This window comes from Anolis sagrei, chromosome X (genome assembly GCF_037176765.1).
Source record: "Anolis sagrei isolate rAnoSag1 chromosome X, rAnoSag1.mat, whole genome shotgun sequence".
NCBI classification, from domain to species: Eukaryota; Metazoa; Chordata; class Lepidosauria; order Squamata; family Dactyloidae; genus Anolis; species Anolis sagrei.
In genome coordinates, this window is record NC_090034.1 from 59,515,766 (window position 1) to 59,533,381 (window position 17,616).

At 45.2% G+C, this 17,616-nt stretch overlaps 1 protein-coding gene across 4 annotated transcripts in view; it reads right to left on the reverse strand.

The window, feature by feature from the left end:
- Window positions 1-471: 471 nt before the first annotated feature.
- EPS15L1 (epidermal growth factor receptor pathway substrate 15 like 1) overlaps window positions 472-17,616 on the reverse strand; it is an 84,706-nt gene continuing 67,561 nt past the window's right edge. For 3 of the 4 annotated variants that reach the window (XM_067473570.1, XM_060784831.2, XM_060784830.2), the window contains 2 exons: window positions 9,420-9,676; window positions 472-4,674 (listed from right to left, as the gene is read on the reverse strand). In XM_067473570.1, the coding sequence (XP_067329671.1) occupies window positions 4,528-4,674; window positions 9,420-9,676 (404 nt within the window). In that variant the 3' untranslated portion in view covers window positions 472-4,527. The remainder of the gene's footprint in view (window positions 4,675-9,419; window positions 9,677-17,616) is intronic. The other variant, XM_060784832.2, reaches the window with a different exon arrangement.

Here is a 17,616-nt window from a genome sequence, read left to right on the forward strand (position 1 = left end):
CTCCAGCTCATCCCTTGTTTGGGTATCAGCCAGCACGTCAATGACTTAAATCAATAAATAGTTTTTTAAGATCTACAGAGACACTCGTTGGAACACCTCAGCAAGCAAGAATCCAAAAGTGGCAGGCTCAAACCCAGAACCTCAACCAATGGCTGATACCAAATGAGAGACTCCCCCCTGGGCACACAGAAGACTGGGCAACTTGGAAGCGCTGAACAGACTGTGCTCTGGCACCACGAGATGCAGAGCCAATCTTAAGAAATGGGGCTACAAAGTGGAATCCACGACATGCAAGTGCGGAGAAGAGCAAACCACTGACCACCTGCTGCAATGTAACCTGAGCCCTGCCACATGCACAATGGAGGACCTTCTTGCGGCAACACCAGAGGCACTCCGAGTGACCAGATGACATTTAATCAACTACCAAGTTTGCAAACTCTGTGTTTTTTTATCTGTTTGTTTGTTTTGTTCTGTTAGAAATGTAATACAATGGTCTGGTTGCCCCTGACACGATAAATAAATACCACAGGTATATTATATACTCCACTTGACTCCCAACAGATCCTCTGAAGATGCCAGTAGCCACAGATGCAGGCAAAACGTCAGGAGAAAATGCTGCTAGATCTCATTCCTCGTACAGCCCAAAAACCTCACAACAACATCCTTAGCTTGAGATAAGGGGAAATGGTGTCCAGTAACCCCCAGTAGGCCCCAGTTCCTCTCTACTGGGAATGGTATCATAGTCAGGAGCCTTGCGATAGAGGAAAAGCCCAGGACACAGGACACAGCAAATCCCCCAATGAAGGACAGAGCCCAAAGACCACACTGAGTGTCTCATAGAAGAGGAAGACTGCAGACAGGAATGGCACAGGCCCTGCAATAACAACCAAGGCTTCCTCAGGCTTGTTTTTCTCCAGGCCGAGCGCACCCTTGGCATCCCTACCCTTAACCGCACACAGTTTTGATATGAGTCGGCACTGGTTTTGTTTTTGAAAACCTCAAACTCACCCCCTTTTTGAGGATTATTTGGCGCATGCCGTCAACAGGGTGTTTGAGTTCCTGGACGGCAAGAGTTTGAGTTCCTGGACCCATTAGCACATGGGTACAATGCTAATTGACTGTGGATGATGATGAGAAAATGGGCATGCAAGAATTCTCCCCCACTATATAGGTGTCATATGTTCTGCAGTTGTTGGTGATGGAAGGGTTAATGTGAGTATTAGTTCTAGAGGGTTTGGTAATCTGTAAGTGGGAGTTCATGGGTGAAAGCAATTAGGGGTGGAGGTGTGCAGGAGATGGGTTGCAGCTGGGTGTTACTGGATTTAAGGAGCTAACCTTGAGACCGATCTTTGGGGAGAAAAGTATTTGTTGTATTGTTGAAGGCTTTCACACCTAGCTCCAGCAGACAAAAGTCCTTTGTCCCACCCTGGTCTTTCCACAGATATATAAACCAATTTTCCTACTTCCAACAGACCTCACTACCTCTGAGGATGCTTGCCACAGATGCAGGCAAAACGTCAGGAGAAAATGCCTCTAGAACATGGCCATATAGCCCGGAAAACCTACAACAACACAGTATTTGTTGTATTTTGGTGGTGGATGCTGCTGGTTTTCCCCCCAGGTCTGTTGGATTTTGCGGTATCCTGACCTGTCTCCTGTAATCTTGGAATCCTGGAACCTGGAACCTTTGGACTGGCTTTTGACTATGGTATAGACTCTTGATGCCTGGACTTTGTTTATTGAACTCTCGGCATTTGACCACTGGACTGGACCCTTTTGACTACAGAGTTGTTTTTGCTATCAGTTTTTGTTTATTCTGTGGCTGGGTGCTAGCTTTATGTTTTATGTTTTGGTCTATTAAAACAGCCAGCAAGTAAGTGCTGTTTTAATTAAACTGTTTGATAAAACTGGGAGTTTGGTTAATCTCTACTAAAATAAGGTAGAGCCCTGGCAATGTGACAGAATACTTTTTCCCCCCACAGAATCAAACCCACCCAGTTCTGCTTGTGTTTGTTTTGAGAGGCTTGCAAGATAAGAAGTTTTGGAAGTGTAATCCAGAGGAAGATGAGATGCAGAAAAAACCAGGAGTTTGGTTCATCTCTACTAAAATAAGGTAGAGCCCTGGCAATGTGACAGAATACTTTTCTCCCCCACGGAATCAACGCCCACCCAGTTCTGCTTGTGTTTGTTTTGAGAGGCTTGCAAAATAAGAAGTTTTGGAAGTGTAATCCAGAGGAAGATGAGATGCAGCAAAAACCGGGAGTTTGGTTCATCTCTACCTAAATAAGGTAGAGCCTTGGCAACGTGACAATAGGGATCTTTTGAGGGAGTGTAGGGCACTGAGTCTAATGGGGAGGGAGGCCAAAATGGAACCTGTATGAGAGCTGGCCCCATACATCTTGCACTATAAGAGTTTGCTTTCCCCCAATGCTTCTAATATTTGATAGCTTTAGGATACAAGTATGTCCCCTTTTTGGCGCCTTCTCGTGTTTAAGTGCTATTCCTCAACACAATTCCTCAACACACCCAGTCTCTTGTGCAATGAAATCTTTCCTCATTCCTGGAGCCTCCTCCTTATAAGTTACTCTGCCCTATCTCCCGGTGTTTTTAATATTTTCTATAATTTTATCCATGCATCTGACCCTGCCTAGTGAAATTTCCTGTGTTTTTAATGCTTGATTTTATATTGTTGTGTTGTATATTATTTCGATTTTGCATTTTACGTATTTTGCTTGTTTTATTGTGTTTGTGTTATAGCTTGTATAGTATTGATGGGTGTGGCCTCATGTAAGCCGCACCGAGTCCCCCGGGGGAGATGGAGTGGGGTATAAATAAAGCATTATTATTATTATTATTATTATTATTATTATTATTATTATTTTGCAAACGTTGGGCAAGTGGAATGGTTTGTCATTTGGGAGAGACAACAAACGAAGGAAAGAAGGAAGGACAGGAAGGAAAGGAAGACAGGAAGGAAAGGAAGACAAGAAGGAAAGAAGGACAGGAAGACAGGAAAGAAAGGAAGACAGGAAAGAAAGGAAGACAGGAAGGAAAGGAAGACAGGAAAGAAAGGAAGACAGGAAGGAAAGGAAGACAGGAAGACAGGAAGGAATGGAAGACAGGAAGGAATGGAAGACAGGAAGGAATGGAAGACAGGAAGGAAAGGAAGAAAGAAAGACAGGAAGGAAAGAAGGACAGGAAGACAGGAAGGACAGGAAGACAGGAAGGAAAGGAAGTCAGGAAGGAACGGAAGACAGGAAGACAGGAAGGAAAGAAGGACAGGAAGACAGGAAAGAAAGGAAGACAGGAAAGAAAGGAAGACAGGAAGGAAAGGAAGACAGGAAAGAAAGGAAGACAGGAAGGAAAGGAAGACAGGAAGACAGGAAGGAATGGAAGACAGGAAGGAATGGAAGACAGGAAGGAATGGAAGACAGGAAGGAAAGGAAGAAAGAAAGACAGGAAGGAAAGAAGGACAGGAAGACAGGAAGGACAGGAAGACAGGAAGGAAAGGAAGTCAGGAAGGAACGGAAGACAGGAAGGAACGGAAGACAGGAAGACAGGAAGGAAAGAAGGACAGGAAGACAGGAAGGAAGGGAAGACAGGAAGGAACGGAAGACAGGAAGACAGGAAGGAAAGAAGGACAGGAAGACAGGAAGGAAAGGAAGAGAGGAAGAAAAGGAAGACAGGAAGAAAAGGAAGACAGGAAGACAGGAAGGAAAGAAGGAAAGAAGGACAGGAAGGAAAGGAAGACAGGAAGAAAAGGAAGACAGGAAGAAAAGGAAGACAGGAAGAAAAGGAAGACAGGAAGAAACGGAAGACAGGAAGACAGGAAGGAAAGAAGGACAGGAAGACAGGAAGGAACGGAAGACAGGAAGACAGGAAGGAAAGAAGGACAGGAAGACAGGAAGGACAGGAAGACAGGAAGGAATGGAAGACAGGAAGGAACAGAAAGAAAGGAAGACAGGAAGAAAAGGAAGACAGGAAGGAAAGAAGGACAGGAGGACAGGATCACAGGAAGACAGGAAACCAGGAAGCACAGGAAGCACAGGAAGACAAGGAAGGACAGGAAGACAAGTAAGGACAGGAAGAACAGGAAGACAGGAAGGAAAGGAAGACAGGAAAGAAAGAAGGAAGACAGGAAGGAAGCACTGAAAGGAGGGAGGGAGGGAGAGTTTGCATGAGGGGCACCTTGGGGGAGGAGGCAGAGAACTGCTGTTTTGCCCGTTTAGTAGACCCCGCTACAGAGGGGTTTCCTTTCCAAGAAGCAGTCTTTCCAGTCCGGTACCATACAAGTTGGTTGTTGGCAATTGTTCCCCCGCAAGACCGCAGGCAGAGTCCTTCCCGGTCCCTCCACCGTCGTGAAGAAGCCGTGCCCCTCACCTGCTGCCCAAATGCCCATTTGTCGGTCAGACTGGCTCCACGGGAAACAGGAAAAGGGAGAGCCGAGGTCGAAGTCGAGGGACCGGCAGCCGTGCCTGGTCCTCCCTGCCTTCTCTTTTCTTCTCTTTCAAGGGGCTCCCGGTGGGCTTACGAGGCGGGCATGTCAGCCTTGCTGAGGGCGATGGCCAGCTCCAGGTCCTCCTGCTCCTGCCTCCGCAGCCGGGCCAGGCGGTCCCGCTCCGCCTTCTCGCTCTCCCGCTTGGCCCACGCCAGCTGCTGCTCCTCATTGCCAAGCTGGAAGGGAACGAGACAGCGAGGAAAAGGATCAGGATCCAAAATGACCTCAACAGATGAGAGAGCCGACTGGCCAAAAACTCACAATGAATTCCAACAAAGAGAAATGTAAGGTACTACACATATAGGATGGATGACGCCTGGCTCGACAACAGTCCATGTGGGAAAGGCCTGGGAGTCTTCCTGGAGAACATGAGCCAAAAGTGTGATGCAGCAGCTCAAAAAGCCAATGGGATTCTGGGCTACATCAAAAGGAGTCTCATGTCTGGATCCAGGGAAGTCATGGTGCCTCTCTATTCACCTTTGGTCAGACCTCTTTACCTGGAATTACACTGTGTCCCATTCTAGGCAAAGCAATTCAAAAGGCATGATGATGATGATGATGATGATGATGATGATGATGATGATAATAATGTAATAATTTTTTTGTCATGTCAGGAGCGACCTGAGAAACTGCAAGTCGCTTCTGGTGTGAGAGAACTGGCCGTCTGCAAGGACGTTGCCCAGGGGACGCCCGGATGATTTTGATGTTTTATCATCCTTGTGGGAGGCTTCTCTCACGTCCCCGCATGAGGAGCTGGAGCTGATAGAGGGAGCTCATCCGCCTCTCCCCAGATTCAAACCTGCGACCTGTCGGTCTTCAGTCAATTTAATAATAATAATAATGATAATAAATTATTATTATTATTAATAATAATAATTATTATTATTATTATTTGTGGATGTATTTAGTATGGTGTTTTATATTATGTTTGGCATGGAATTGTTGCCTGTTTGGAAGCCATTCTGAATTGCTCCTTAGAGGTCAAGACGGACTGGGTATAAATGTTTTAAATCTATATATATATAAATGCTCTGTGCATAATGAGTACCTTAAAAACAAAAGAACCAATGAATGAAATCACACCAAATTTGGCAACAAAACGTCTCACAACACAAGGAGTGACCATCATTCAAAAAATTATGATTGTGTCATTTGGGAGTTGTAGTTGCTGGGATTTATAGTTCACCTACAATCAAAGGGCATTCTGAACCCCACCAATGATAGAATTGGGACAAACCTCCCACACAGAACCCCCATGAGGGCCACAGCAATGTGTGGCAGGGGACGGCTAGTAATAATAATAATAATAATAATAATAATAATAATAATATGAGTCACTAACGATGGAATTGAACCAAACTTGGCACACAGGACTCCCTTGACGAACAGAAAATACTGGAAGGGCTTGGTGGGCATTGACCTTGAGTTTGGGAGTTGTAGTCCAGAGAGCACTGTGGACTCAAACAATGATGGATCTGGACCAAACTTGGCACAAGCACGCAATACACCAAATATGAACACAGATGGAGTTTGGGGGAAATAGACTTTGACATTTGGGAGTTGTAGTTACTGGGATTTATAGTTAACTTATAATCAAAGAGCGTTCTGAAACCCCACCAATGACAGAATCGGGGCAAACCTCCCACACAGAAATCCCATGACCAACAGAAAATACTTAAGGCCATCCAATCCAACTCCCTTCACTAGGGCAAGAAAACGTAATCAAAGCTCTCCTGACAGAGCCATCCAGCCATAGATATAGATAGATATGCTTCACACACACACAGATATCATGGGAAAGGGGAGATATTAAATATGACCATAAGAAGACCTGGTGATGGCTCACGAATGGAACCCTGAAGAAGGAGACAGAAGGCCTGATTCTTGCAGCCCAGGAGCAAGCCATCAGAACCAATACCATTAAGGCCAGGATTAGAAAATCAGCTGATGACCCAAAATGCAGACGGTGCAAGGAAGCTGATGAAACCATGGACCATCTACTAAGCTGTTGCAAGAAAATCGCACAGACAGACTACAAACAAAGGCACAACTCTGTGGCCCAGATGATTCACTGGAACTTATGTCACAAGTACCACCTGCCAGCAGTAAAGAATTGGTGGGATCATAAATTGAGGCAACAGTAGGTTAAATGTTTTTGAATATTTACATAAAACTCTAATTTAAGATAAGACTATCCAGCTCTGATTAAATCATTATTCTAATCTTCAGTGTCAATGTGCTTATATATCCCTCCAATACTAATAAAGAGAGTAAAATAATAATAATAATAATAATAATAATAATAATGAAATCCAGCATATATACTTCATTTGCTGTGTCATACTGTGTTTTTGTGTCAGGATGATGATGATGATGATGATAATAATAATAATAATAATAATAATCTATATAAATAAAAATGTAATGTTCGTTTGTGATATTCACAGAACTCAAAAACCACTGGGGGAATTGACACCACATTTGGACACGATACACCTAACAACCCAATTTATGTTCTCCACTCAAAAAAAAAAAAACAATAATTAACTGGAAAGAACTTACCCCCCACAAGGCTAAATGCCTATATAGAGCCTGTGTTAAAAGAACCCCCTCCCTCGCCCCTCGCTCCTGCACGAGGGAAAAAAACCCAACCGCTGAGAGAGAGAGAGAGAGAGGCGGCACAAGAGAGAGAAAGGTGGCCGGTCTATCCCTCTGGCTACCCCCGCCTCTCTCTTCCCAAAGGATTCAGAGAGAGAGAGAGAGAGATCTCCCTCCTTTCCTTTCCTTTCCTTCTTGCCTGGCTGCCTCTGCTGGGCTGCTGGGAACTCACAGGGATTCTGTGTGTGTGTGTGTGTGTCCAGAAACCTCACCCATACTGAGTTATGGGAAGGCATTCTGGGAAATGAAGTCCAGTATTCAAAGAAGGGACAAAAAGGCACGCTCTGCGAGTTAGCAAAGGCTGTCCAGGAAGGCAGAATCAAAACACTTCCAAAAGATGGCCATCCATTTTTACTTTATAGCAACCCTGGGCTATAATATATCTACAATAATAATAATAATAATATCTATATATCTATCATAATAATATCTATCAATCTATAATAATATATATGTCTATGATATCTATATGTCTTTAACAATAATATCTACATTTCTATCATAATATCTATACGTCTGTAATAATGTCTATATGCCTATAATAATATCTACAGGTCTATAATAATATCCATATGTCTATAATTATAATATCTGTCTGTCAAAAATATCTTTGACTGTAGGTGAATTATACATCCCAACAACTAAAACTCCCAAATGTCAAGGTCTATTTTCCCTAAACTCTACCAGTGTTCACATTTGGGCATATTGAATATTCGTGCCAAGTTTGGTCCAGATCCATCATTGTGTGAGTCCACTATGCTCTCTGGATGTAGGTGAACTACAGCTCCCAAACTCAAGGTCAATGCCCACCAAACCCTTCCAATATTTTCTGTTGGTCATGAGAGTTATGTGAGCCTAGTCTGGTTCAATTCCATCGCTGGTAGAGTTCAGAGTGCTCTTTGATTGTAGGTGAACTATAAATCCCAATAACTACAACTCCCAAATGTCAAGGTCTGTTTTGCCCAAACTCCACCAATGCTCACATTTAAGCATATGGAGTAGTGTGTCAAGTTTGGTCCAGATCCATCATTGTTTTCCACAGTGCTCTCTGGATGTAGGTGAACTACAACTCTAAAACTCAAGGTCAATATCCACCAAACCCTTCCAGTATTTTCTGTTGGTCATGGGAGTTCTGTGTGCCAAGTTTGGTTCAATTCCATCATTGGTGGAGTTCAGAATGCTCTTTGATTGTAGCTGATCTATAAATCCCAGCAACTACAACTCCCACAGGACAACATCAATCCTCTCCCCCAATCCCACCAGTATTCAAATTTGGGCATATCAGGTATTTGTGCCCAGTTTGGTCCAGTGAATTGAAATATTTAGATATTTACATTACTATTCATAACAGCAGCAAAATGAGTTATGAAGTAGCAACAAAACTAATTTTAAGGTTGGGGTCACCATAACATGAGAAAGTATATTAAGGGGTTGTGGCATTAGGAAGGTTGAGAACCACTGGTCTAGATCCAGGGAAGTCATGCTACCCCTCGATTCCGCCTTGGTCAGATCACACTGTGTCCAATTGAATCACCACAATTGAAGGGAGATGCTGGAATGTGTCCAGAGAAGGGCGACTCAAAGGATCAAGGGTCTAGAGAACAAGCCCTATAAGGAGCGGCTGAAAGAGCTTGGAAAGAGTTTTGCCTGCAGAAGAGAAGGCAGAGAGAAGACATGATGAGAGCCATGGATCAAGAGGTGAGGGGAAGTCCTAGGGAGAAGGGAGTAAGCTTGTTTTCTGCAGCCTGGAAACAAGGACGCGGAACAATGTCTTCAAACTACAGGAAAGAACGGAGATTCCACCTAAACATGAGGAAGAACTTTCTGATTGTGTGAGAGAGCTGTTCAGCAGTGGAACTCTCTGTCCCAGACTGTGGAGGCTCGTTCTTTGGAGGCTTTTAATTAGAGGCTGGATGGCCACCTGTCGAGGGTGCTTTGAACGCAATTTTCCTGCTTCTTGGCAGAATGGGGTTGGACTGGATGACCCACCAGGTCTCTTCCAACTCTAGGATTCTATGATACAGATTTTGCATCCTTGGATTTTGTGTTTTATCATTGTACCTTGAAGTTAATGGACTATTTCACATCTGTTTTTACCAATTTTATTGTTTTGTTTTTATATATTCTTCAATAAACTGCTTGCTGGTTTGATTGGACCGGTGTGGTGATTAAGTAAAGAGGTGTTCCTGCTCTGGGATACAGCACCCCCCACCCCCAATAAAAGCAAAGCCTTGGCTATTCAAAGAGAAGGAGCCGCACTTACTGTGCCGAAGTCCGCAAAGCCCCGCGAGGGCTCTTTGGAAGCCTTCCTCGTGGAGGAGGAGGAAGAGGAGGTGGAGGAGGAAGAGGGAGGGGGAGGAGGAGGGGGAGGAGCCACAAACAGGTCTCTTCCACTAAATAGGTCCCCAAACCCCTTGCTGCTCTGGAAAGGGTCACCGGTGTCAGGCCGGAACGGCTGAAAAGGGTCGGGGGGCTTGGCCAAACTGGAAGACCCCGCCTGGCTTACGGGAGGACTTTTACCTGGAAGAAGTTCGAGAAAGAGAGAAAGAAAGAGAGAAAGAGAAGGAAAGGGGGGAGAAGAGGGGAAGGGGAACAAAAGGGAGAGAGAGGAGAGGTTACTTGCCAGAGGAAAGGGGGCCAAAGACCCTCCAAAAAAGCCCACCTCCCCATGGGTGCCTTGCTATTCTGATTCTATAGCCTCTCCCAATCCCCATGGGTGCCTTTGGTTAGCGGAGAGTCTAGTTTATTATTATTATTATTATTATTATTATTATTATTATTATTATTATTCTGCACTGTTGGAGACTTTCACTGAAAGCCGGATAGACTGCGGTGTTGTTGTTGTGAGGTTTCCGGGCTGTACGGCCAATGTTTTCTAGCAGGTTGGCTCCTTTTTCCATTTCACCTGCATCTGTGACCACTGGATCTGATGGGAGTCAAGCAAGTGGAGGATAGATATACCTGCGAAATAATGTCAATGGTGGGAGGAAAGAGGAAAGAGCCATTGTGTAAAGGGTGCAAGTAGCAATCTTGATTTGCAAGTGTTGGAGTGGGATCCCACCATTAGCATGTGAGTAATATAATTATTTATTGATTTATTTATTTACTTCATTTATATACCGCTTTTCTCAGCCCTTAGGCGACTCAAAGCGGTTAACAACAACAGTTTCAATACAAACATTACAAAATCATTGGAACATTTAAAAGCAATAGCATAACAACAATTAAACATCAATATGACAATCATTTACGTCTCATCAATAGAATCAGAATCCAGTCTCGTCATCCGTTATTCCATGTTCCTATAATCAATTACACTGCCTAATCAAATGCCTGTTTGAACAACCAGGTCTTCACTTTCCTCTGAAATGCCAGTAAGGAGGGGGCCGATCTGATATCTGAAGAGAAGGAAGAAGGGAAAGGAAGAGAAAAGAGATGGGACAGAAGAAGGGAAAGAAGAAGAGAAGGAATACGGGAAGGAATAAAGGAAGGGAAGGGAAAAGAAAGGAAGGAGGGAGGGAAGAGGGATGAGAAGAAGGGAAAGGAAGAGAAAAGAGATGGGATGGAAGAAGGGAAAGAAGAAGAGAAGGGAAGAGAAGGAAGAAGGGAAAGGAAGAGAAAAGAGATGGGACAGAAGAAGGGAAAGAAGAAGAGAAGGAATACGGGAAGGAATAAAGGAAGGGAAGGGAAAAGAAAGGAAGGAGGGAGGGAAGAGGGATGAGAAGAAGGGAAAGGAAGAGAAAAGAGATGGGATGGAAGAAGGGAAAGAAGAAGAGAAGGGAAGAGAAGGAAGAAGGGAAAGGAAGAGAAAAGAGATGGGACAGAAGAAGGGAAAGAAGAAGAGAAGGAATACGGGAAGGAATAAAGGAAGGGAAGGGAAAAGAAAGGAAGGGGGGAGGGAAGAGGGATGAGAAGAAGGGAAAGGAAGAGAAAAGAGATGGGATGGAAGAAGGGAAAGAAGAAGAGAAGGGATATGGGGAGAAATAAAGGAAGGGAAAGGAAAGGGAAGGAAGAAAGGAAGAGGGAAGAGAAGGGAAGGGAAGGAAGAAGGGAAAGGAAGAGAAGGAATACAGGAAGGAATAAAGGAAGGGAAGGGAAAAGAAAGGAAGGAGGGAGGGAAGAGAAGGGAAGAAGGGAAAGGAAGAGAAAAGAGATGGGATGGAAGAAGGGAAAGAAGAAGAGAAGGGATATGGGAAGGAATGGAGGAAGGGAAGGGAAAGGGAAGGAAGAAGGGAAGGAAGGGAAGGAAGAAGGGAGAGGAAGAGAAAAGAAATGGGACAGAAGAAAGGAAAGAAGAAGAGAAGGAATGTGGGAAGGAATAAAGGAAGGGAAGGGAAAAGAAAGGAGGGAGGGAGGGAAGAGGGAAGAGAAGGGAAGGGAAGGAAGAAGGGAAAGGAAGAGAAAAGAAATGGGACAGAAGAAGGGAAAGAAGAAGAGAAGGAATACGGGAAGGAATAAAGGAAGGGAAGGAAGAAGGGAAGAGGGAAGAGAAGGGAAGGGAAGGAATAAGGGAAAGGAAGAGAAAAGAGATAGGACAGATGAAGGGAAAGAAGAAGAGAAGGAATACAGGAAGGAATAAAGAAAGGGAAGGGAAAGGAAAGGAAGAGAACGAGATGGGGACGGAAGAAGGGAAAGAAGAAAATAAGGGAAGGAAGGAAGAAGGGAAAGGAAGAGAAAGAGATGGGGATGGAAGAAGAGAAAGAAGAAGAGACGGGAAGGAAGGGAAGAAGGAAAGGAAGAGAAAAGAGATGGGATCGAGGAAGGGAAAGAAGAGAACGGATATGGTAAGGAATAAAGGAAGGGAAAAGAAGGGAAGGGAAAGGAGGGAAGAGGGAGGAGAAGGGAAGGGAAGAAGGGAAAGGCAGAGAAAAGAGAAGGGATACAGGAAGGAATAAAGGAATGGAAGGGAAAGGTAGGAAGAAGGGAAGAGGGAGAAGGATAGAGAAGAAGAGATACGGGAAAGGACAAGGGAAGAGATCAGCTTAGGTAGAAGGGAAGGGATGAAGAAAAGGAGAAGAGAAGGCAAAGGTCCTCCTTTTGTAAGTTTGGAAAGAGACTGCCTTCTTAAGAAACAGTTTGTGGACAAAATCCAGCCCCAATCACACTTGAAGAAGCAGAATCAAAAGTCCATGCAATTCTTGGAGGCATCAATAGGAGAGAAGCCAGAGTCCCACTCCTTTCCTATCTAGAATATTGCAAAATACAATAAATTATAAGTATAATTTTTATTATTATTATCTCAACCACTGAGCTGCACATTGCAAGCTGCACATCGCAAGTGCTGAACCTGACTCAGCACATAGAAGATGGCTTTGAAAGGCAGCAGATCACAGGAGCTGTCTTCATAGACCTGTCAGCAGCCTATGATACTGTGAACCACCGCCTCCTTCTGAGAAAAATGTATAATATCACAAAGGACGACCACCTCACCCGCTTCATAGGAAACCTGCTACAAAACAGGAGCTTTTTGTTCAGTTCCAGGGCCAGAGAAGCAGATGGCGGAAACAGAAGAACGGCCTGCTTCAGGGGAGCGTGCTCGCTCCATCCATGTTCAACATCTACACAAATTGACCAGCCACTGCCAGAATGGACAGAGAGCTTCATCTATGCTGATGATCGTGCCATTACTGCTCAAGCAGGGAGCTTTGAGGTGGTTGAACAGAAGCTCTCCGAAGCTCTAGGTGCTCTTACTGCCTATTACAGGGAAAAACAGCTGATCCCTAATCCATCTAAAACACAGACATGTGCTTTTCACCTTAAGAACAGACAAGCATCCCGAGCTCTGAGGATCACCTGGGAAGGAATCCCACTGGAGCATTGCAGCGCACCCAAAGACCTGGGAGTCACTCTGGACCGTGCTCTGACCTACAAGAAGCACTGCCTGAACATCAAGCAAAACGTGGGTGCTAGAAACATACGAAAGCTGACTGGCACAACCTGTGGATCACAACCAGACACAGTGAAGACATCTGCCCTTGCGCTATGCTACTCTGCTGCTGAATATGCATGTCCCGTGTGGAACACATCTCACCACGCTAAAACAGTGGATGTGGCTCTTACTGAGACTTGCCGCATCATCACAGGGTGTCTGTGCCCTACACCACTGGAGAAATTACACAGTCTAGCCAGCATTGCACCACCTGACATCCGCCGGGAAGTAGCAGCCAATAGTGAAAGGACCAAGGCTGAGACATCTCCAGCTCATCCCTTGTTTGGGTATCAGCCAGCACGTCAACAACTTAAATCAAGAAATAGTTTTCTAAGATCTACAGAGACACTTGCTGGAACACCCCAGCAAGCAAGAGTCCAAAAGTGGCAGGCTCAAACCCAGAACGTCAATCAATGGCTGATACCAAATGAGAGACTCCCCCCTGGGCACACAGAAAACTGGGCGACTTGGAAGGCGCTGAACAGACTGCACTCTGGCACCACGAGATGCAGAGCCAACCTTAAGAAATGGGGCTACAAAGTGGAATCCACGACATGCGAGTGCGGAGAAGAGCAAACCACTGACCACCTGCTGCAATGCAACCTGAGCCCTGCTATATGCACAATGGAGGACCTCCTTGCGGCAACACCAGAGGCACTCCAAGTGGCCAGATACTGGTCAAAGGACATCTAATCAACTACCAAGCTTGCAAACTTTGTGTTTTGTCTGTTTGTTTGTTTTGTTAAAAATGTAATACAACTGTCTGGTTGCTCTTGACACAATAAATAAGCTTAGAGTCAGTTCAGCTGCGGTGCCCAGAATGGGACACCATGTCCTTCCCAGTAAAGTAATATTAAAAATGTAATACAACTGTCTGGTTGCTCCTGACACGATAAATAAAAATAAAACCATTGAGCAAACACACTCCAGCATAATAATAACAACAATCATAACCACTGAGAAAATGCACTCCAACATAATAATAATAATAATAATAATAATAATTATTATTATTATTATTATTATTATTATTATTATATATTACTCTGGCGGTGGCATCAGCGTGAGAACAACACCCTGGAGCTGAGAGAGGAGCAGAAGTGTTAACCACAGAGGGAAGAGACGGGTGCCAACTCCACTAAGTCTCAGCAAGCAAGAAAAAAATGTTTTCTGCCTGCAAGATGCTAGAAAGTGAAAATGGGGACAATCAAAAAGTTCAAGGAGGAGATGGCAACAGCGGCTCATCCCCACCCTTTGCTGTGCATCCAAAGCCAGGTCCTTCCAACATGCATGTCCTCCTCCAACACGCACCGCATCACAAACAAGAACGTCATGGCTGGCCATCAAGATTCATGAGAACAGGACAATTTGGGTCTCCGTCCACTACAAACATATGGAGGCCCAACTGGCACCGAAATACCAAAAACCAACAAAGACGAAATGCCAGATCTTATGTCAACCCTACCCCCCCCCCCCCCCCAGATAAGAGCAAGCCCAAATCTAGGAATTGTCCATATGGAAAAACAATGCACAAGAGGTGATCAAGCTGGGGTTTCCACAGGGAGCAATGGGTTGGACTGGATGGCCTTTGGAGACGTCTTTTGATTGTTCGATTGTATGTTCATATGGGACTGGATGGCCTTTGGGGACCCCCTTTCCACTGTGGGATTCTATGTGCATACGGGACTGGATGGCCTTTGGGGACCCCCTTTCCACTGTGGGATACTATGTGCATACGGGACTGGATGGCCTTTGGGGACCCCCTTTCCACTGTGGGATTCTATGTGCATATGGGACTGGATGAATTTTGGGGACCCCCTTTCCACTGTGGGATTCTATGTGCATATGGGATTGGATGGCTTTTGTGGACCCCCTTTGCATTGTGGAATATTGTGTGCATATTGGACTGGATGGCTTTTGGGGACCCCCTTTGCACTGTGGGATACTATGTGCATATGGGACTGGATGGCTTTTGGGGACCCCCTTTCCACTGTGGGATCCTATGCACATATGGGACTGGATGGCTTTTGGGGACCCCCTTTCCACTGTGGGATTCTATGTGCATATGGGACTGGATGGCCTTTGGGGACCCCCTTTCCACTGTGGGATACTGTGTGCATATTGGACTGGATGGATTTTGGGGACCCCCTTTCCACTGTGGGATTCTATGTGCATATGGGACTGGATGGTCTTTGGGGACCCCCTTTCCACTGTGGGATTCTATGTGCATATGGGACTGGATGGTCTTTGGGGACCCCCTTTCCACTGTGGGATACTATGTGCATATGGGACTGGATGGCTTTTGGGGACCCCCTTTCCACTGTGGGATTCTATGTGCATATGGGACTGGATGGTCTTTGGGGACCCCCTTTCCACTGTGGGATACTGTGTGCATATGGGACTGGATGACTTTTGGGGACCCCCTTTCCACTGTGGGATTCTATGTGCATATGGGACTGGATGGCCTTTGGGGACCCCCTTTCCACTGTGGGATACTGTGTGCATATTGGACTGGATGGATTTTGGGGACCCCCTTTGCACTGTGGGATTCTATGTGCATATAGGACTGGATGGCCTTTGGGGACCCCCTTTCCACTGTGGAATCCTATGCACATATGGGACTGGATGGCCTTTGGGGACCCCCTTTCCACTGTGGGATCCAATGCACATATGGGACTGGATGACTTTTGGGGACCCCCTTTCCACTGTGGGATTCTATATGCATATGGGACTGGATGGCTTTTGGGGACCCCCTTTCCACAGTGAGATTCCATGTGCATATGGAAAAACAATGTGTATGGGGTTTCTGCACAGACTAGATGGCCTTTGGGGACCCCCTTTTGACCATGGGCGATTCGATGTGCATATGGGAAAAACAAATGGCAATGCCGGATGGATCGTTGCCCGCTGCCATTTGCTGGCAAGAAGCCCTAACCGCACAAAGAGGAAGTGGCAACCTGGGTGCGGCTCCAGCGCATGTGGGTCCCACGCTCAGCAATCACTGACACCCACACAGGCTTCCTGTACTTCGAAAAAATAATACAATCTCTTTCTCTCTTTTGATGCTTAACAACTTTTTTTTTTTTTACCTAGAAGCCAGTTGGTGGTTAAAAAGCCCGGCAGATGCCTTAGTGGTGAGAAAAGCACACACAATCACACCCGGCACTGAAACACGCTCCTAATAATCATCGGCCTGAACTTCCGTAGCACTATTGCTCCCAATGCTGATTGTGACCTGAGCTAAGTTTCGGGCGGCATGCCTACCTTTGGTATGAAAAGGAGAAGATAAATAAAATAATTCAACAGACCCAATTTGGCAACGATTTGAATGAGATAATATAAAGAAAAAGGGATAAAGAACTCTGCCAATCCAGCTTTTGTTGCATCGCGAAATCATGGAAGGGTGGAAGTATTTAAGAGAGATGGGAAGAACAATGATCAGAACATACATACCTATATCCGTCTATATAAATATACATATAATGTTCGTTTGTGGTATTCACAGAACTCAAAAAACACTGGACGAATTGACTCCAAATTTGGACACAAGACACCTATCAGGCCAATGTTTGTCCTTCACTCAAAAAATTGATTTTGTCATTTGGGAGTTGTAGTTGCTGGGATTTATAGTTCACCTACAATCAAAGAACATTCTGAACTCCACCAATGATGGAATTGAACCAATCTTGGGACACAGAACTCCCATGATCACCAGAGTTTGGTGGGCATTGACATTGAGTTTGGGAGTTGTAGTTCACCTACATCCAGATATCACTGTGGACTCAAACAATGATGGATCTGGACCAAACTCTACACAAATACTCAATATGCCCAAAAGTGAACACTAGTGGAGTTTGGAGAAAATAGAATCTTGACATTTGGGAGTTGTAGTTGCTGGGATTTATAGTTCACCTACAATCACAGAGCATTCTGAACCCCACCCATGACAGAATTGGGCCAAACCTTCCACACAAAACCCCCATGTGGGCCACAGCAATGTGTGGCAGGGAATGGCTAGTACAAATAATAAAACTGAAAATGTGTATTATTATTATTATTATTATTATTATTTGCACTTGTTAACCGCCACTCTCAAGCCCGAAGGCGACTCGTGGCGGTGTACAGAACATAGAACACAAAGGACAACAGGTTACAATAAATCAGGACCATAACACACATCTTACTAATACACAGCTACTTAACTAAAAATCCGCTTCGTCTTGTTTAGGGTCATAATCAATCTCGTAGTCATGGTCCATTCCGGTGGTCATTCCAAAAACATAGCACTTAGTTGAAGGCCTTCTCAAAGAGCCAGGTTTTCAGGCCCTTGCGGAAGGCCATGAGGGAAGGCGCCTGTCTGATTTCAGCACGGAGGGAGTTCCACAGCCGGGGGGCCACCACCGAGAAGGCCCGCTCTCTTGTCCCCGCCAGGCGTGCCTGTGAGGCAGGCGGGACCGAGAGAAGGGCCTCCCCGGATGATCTTAAGGTCCTCGTGGGCTCGTAGGCCGAGATGCGGTTCTCAAGGTATTTT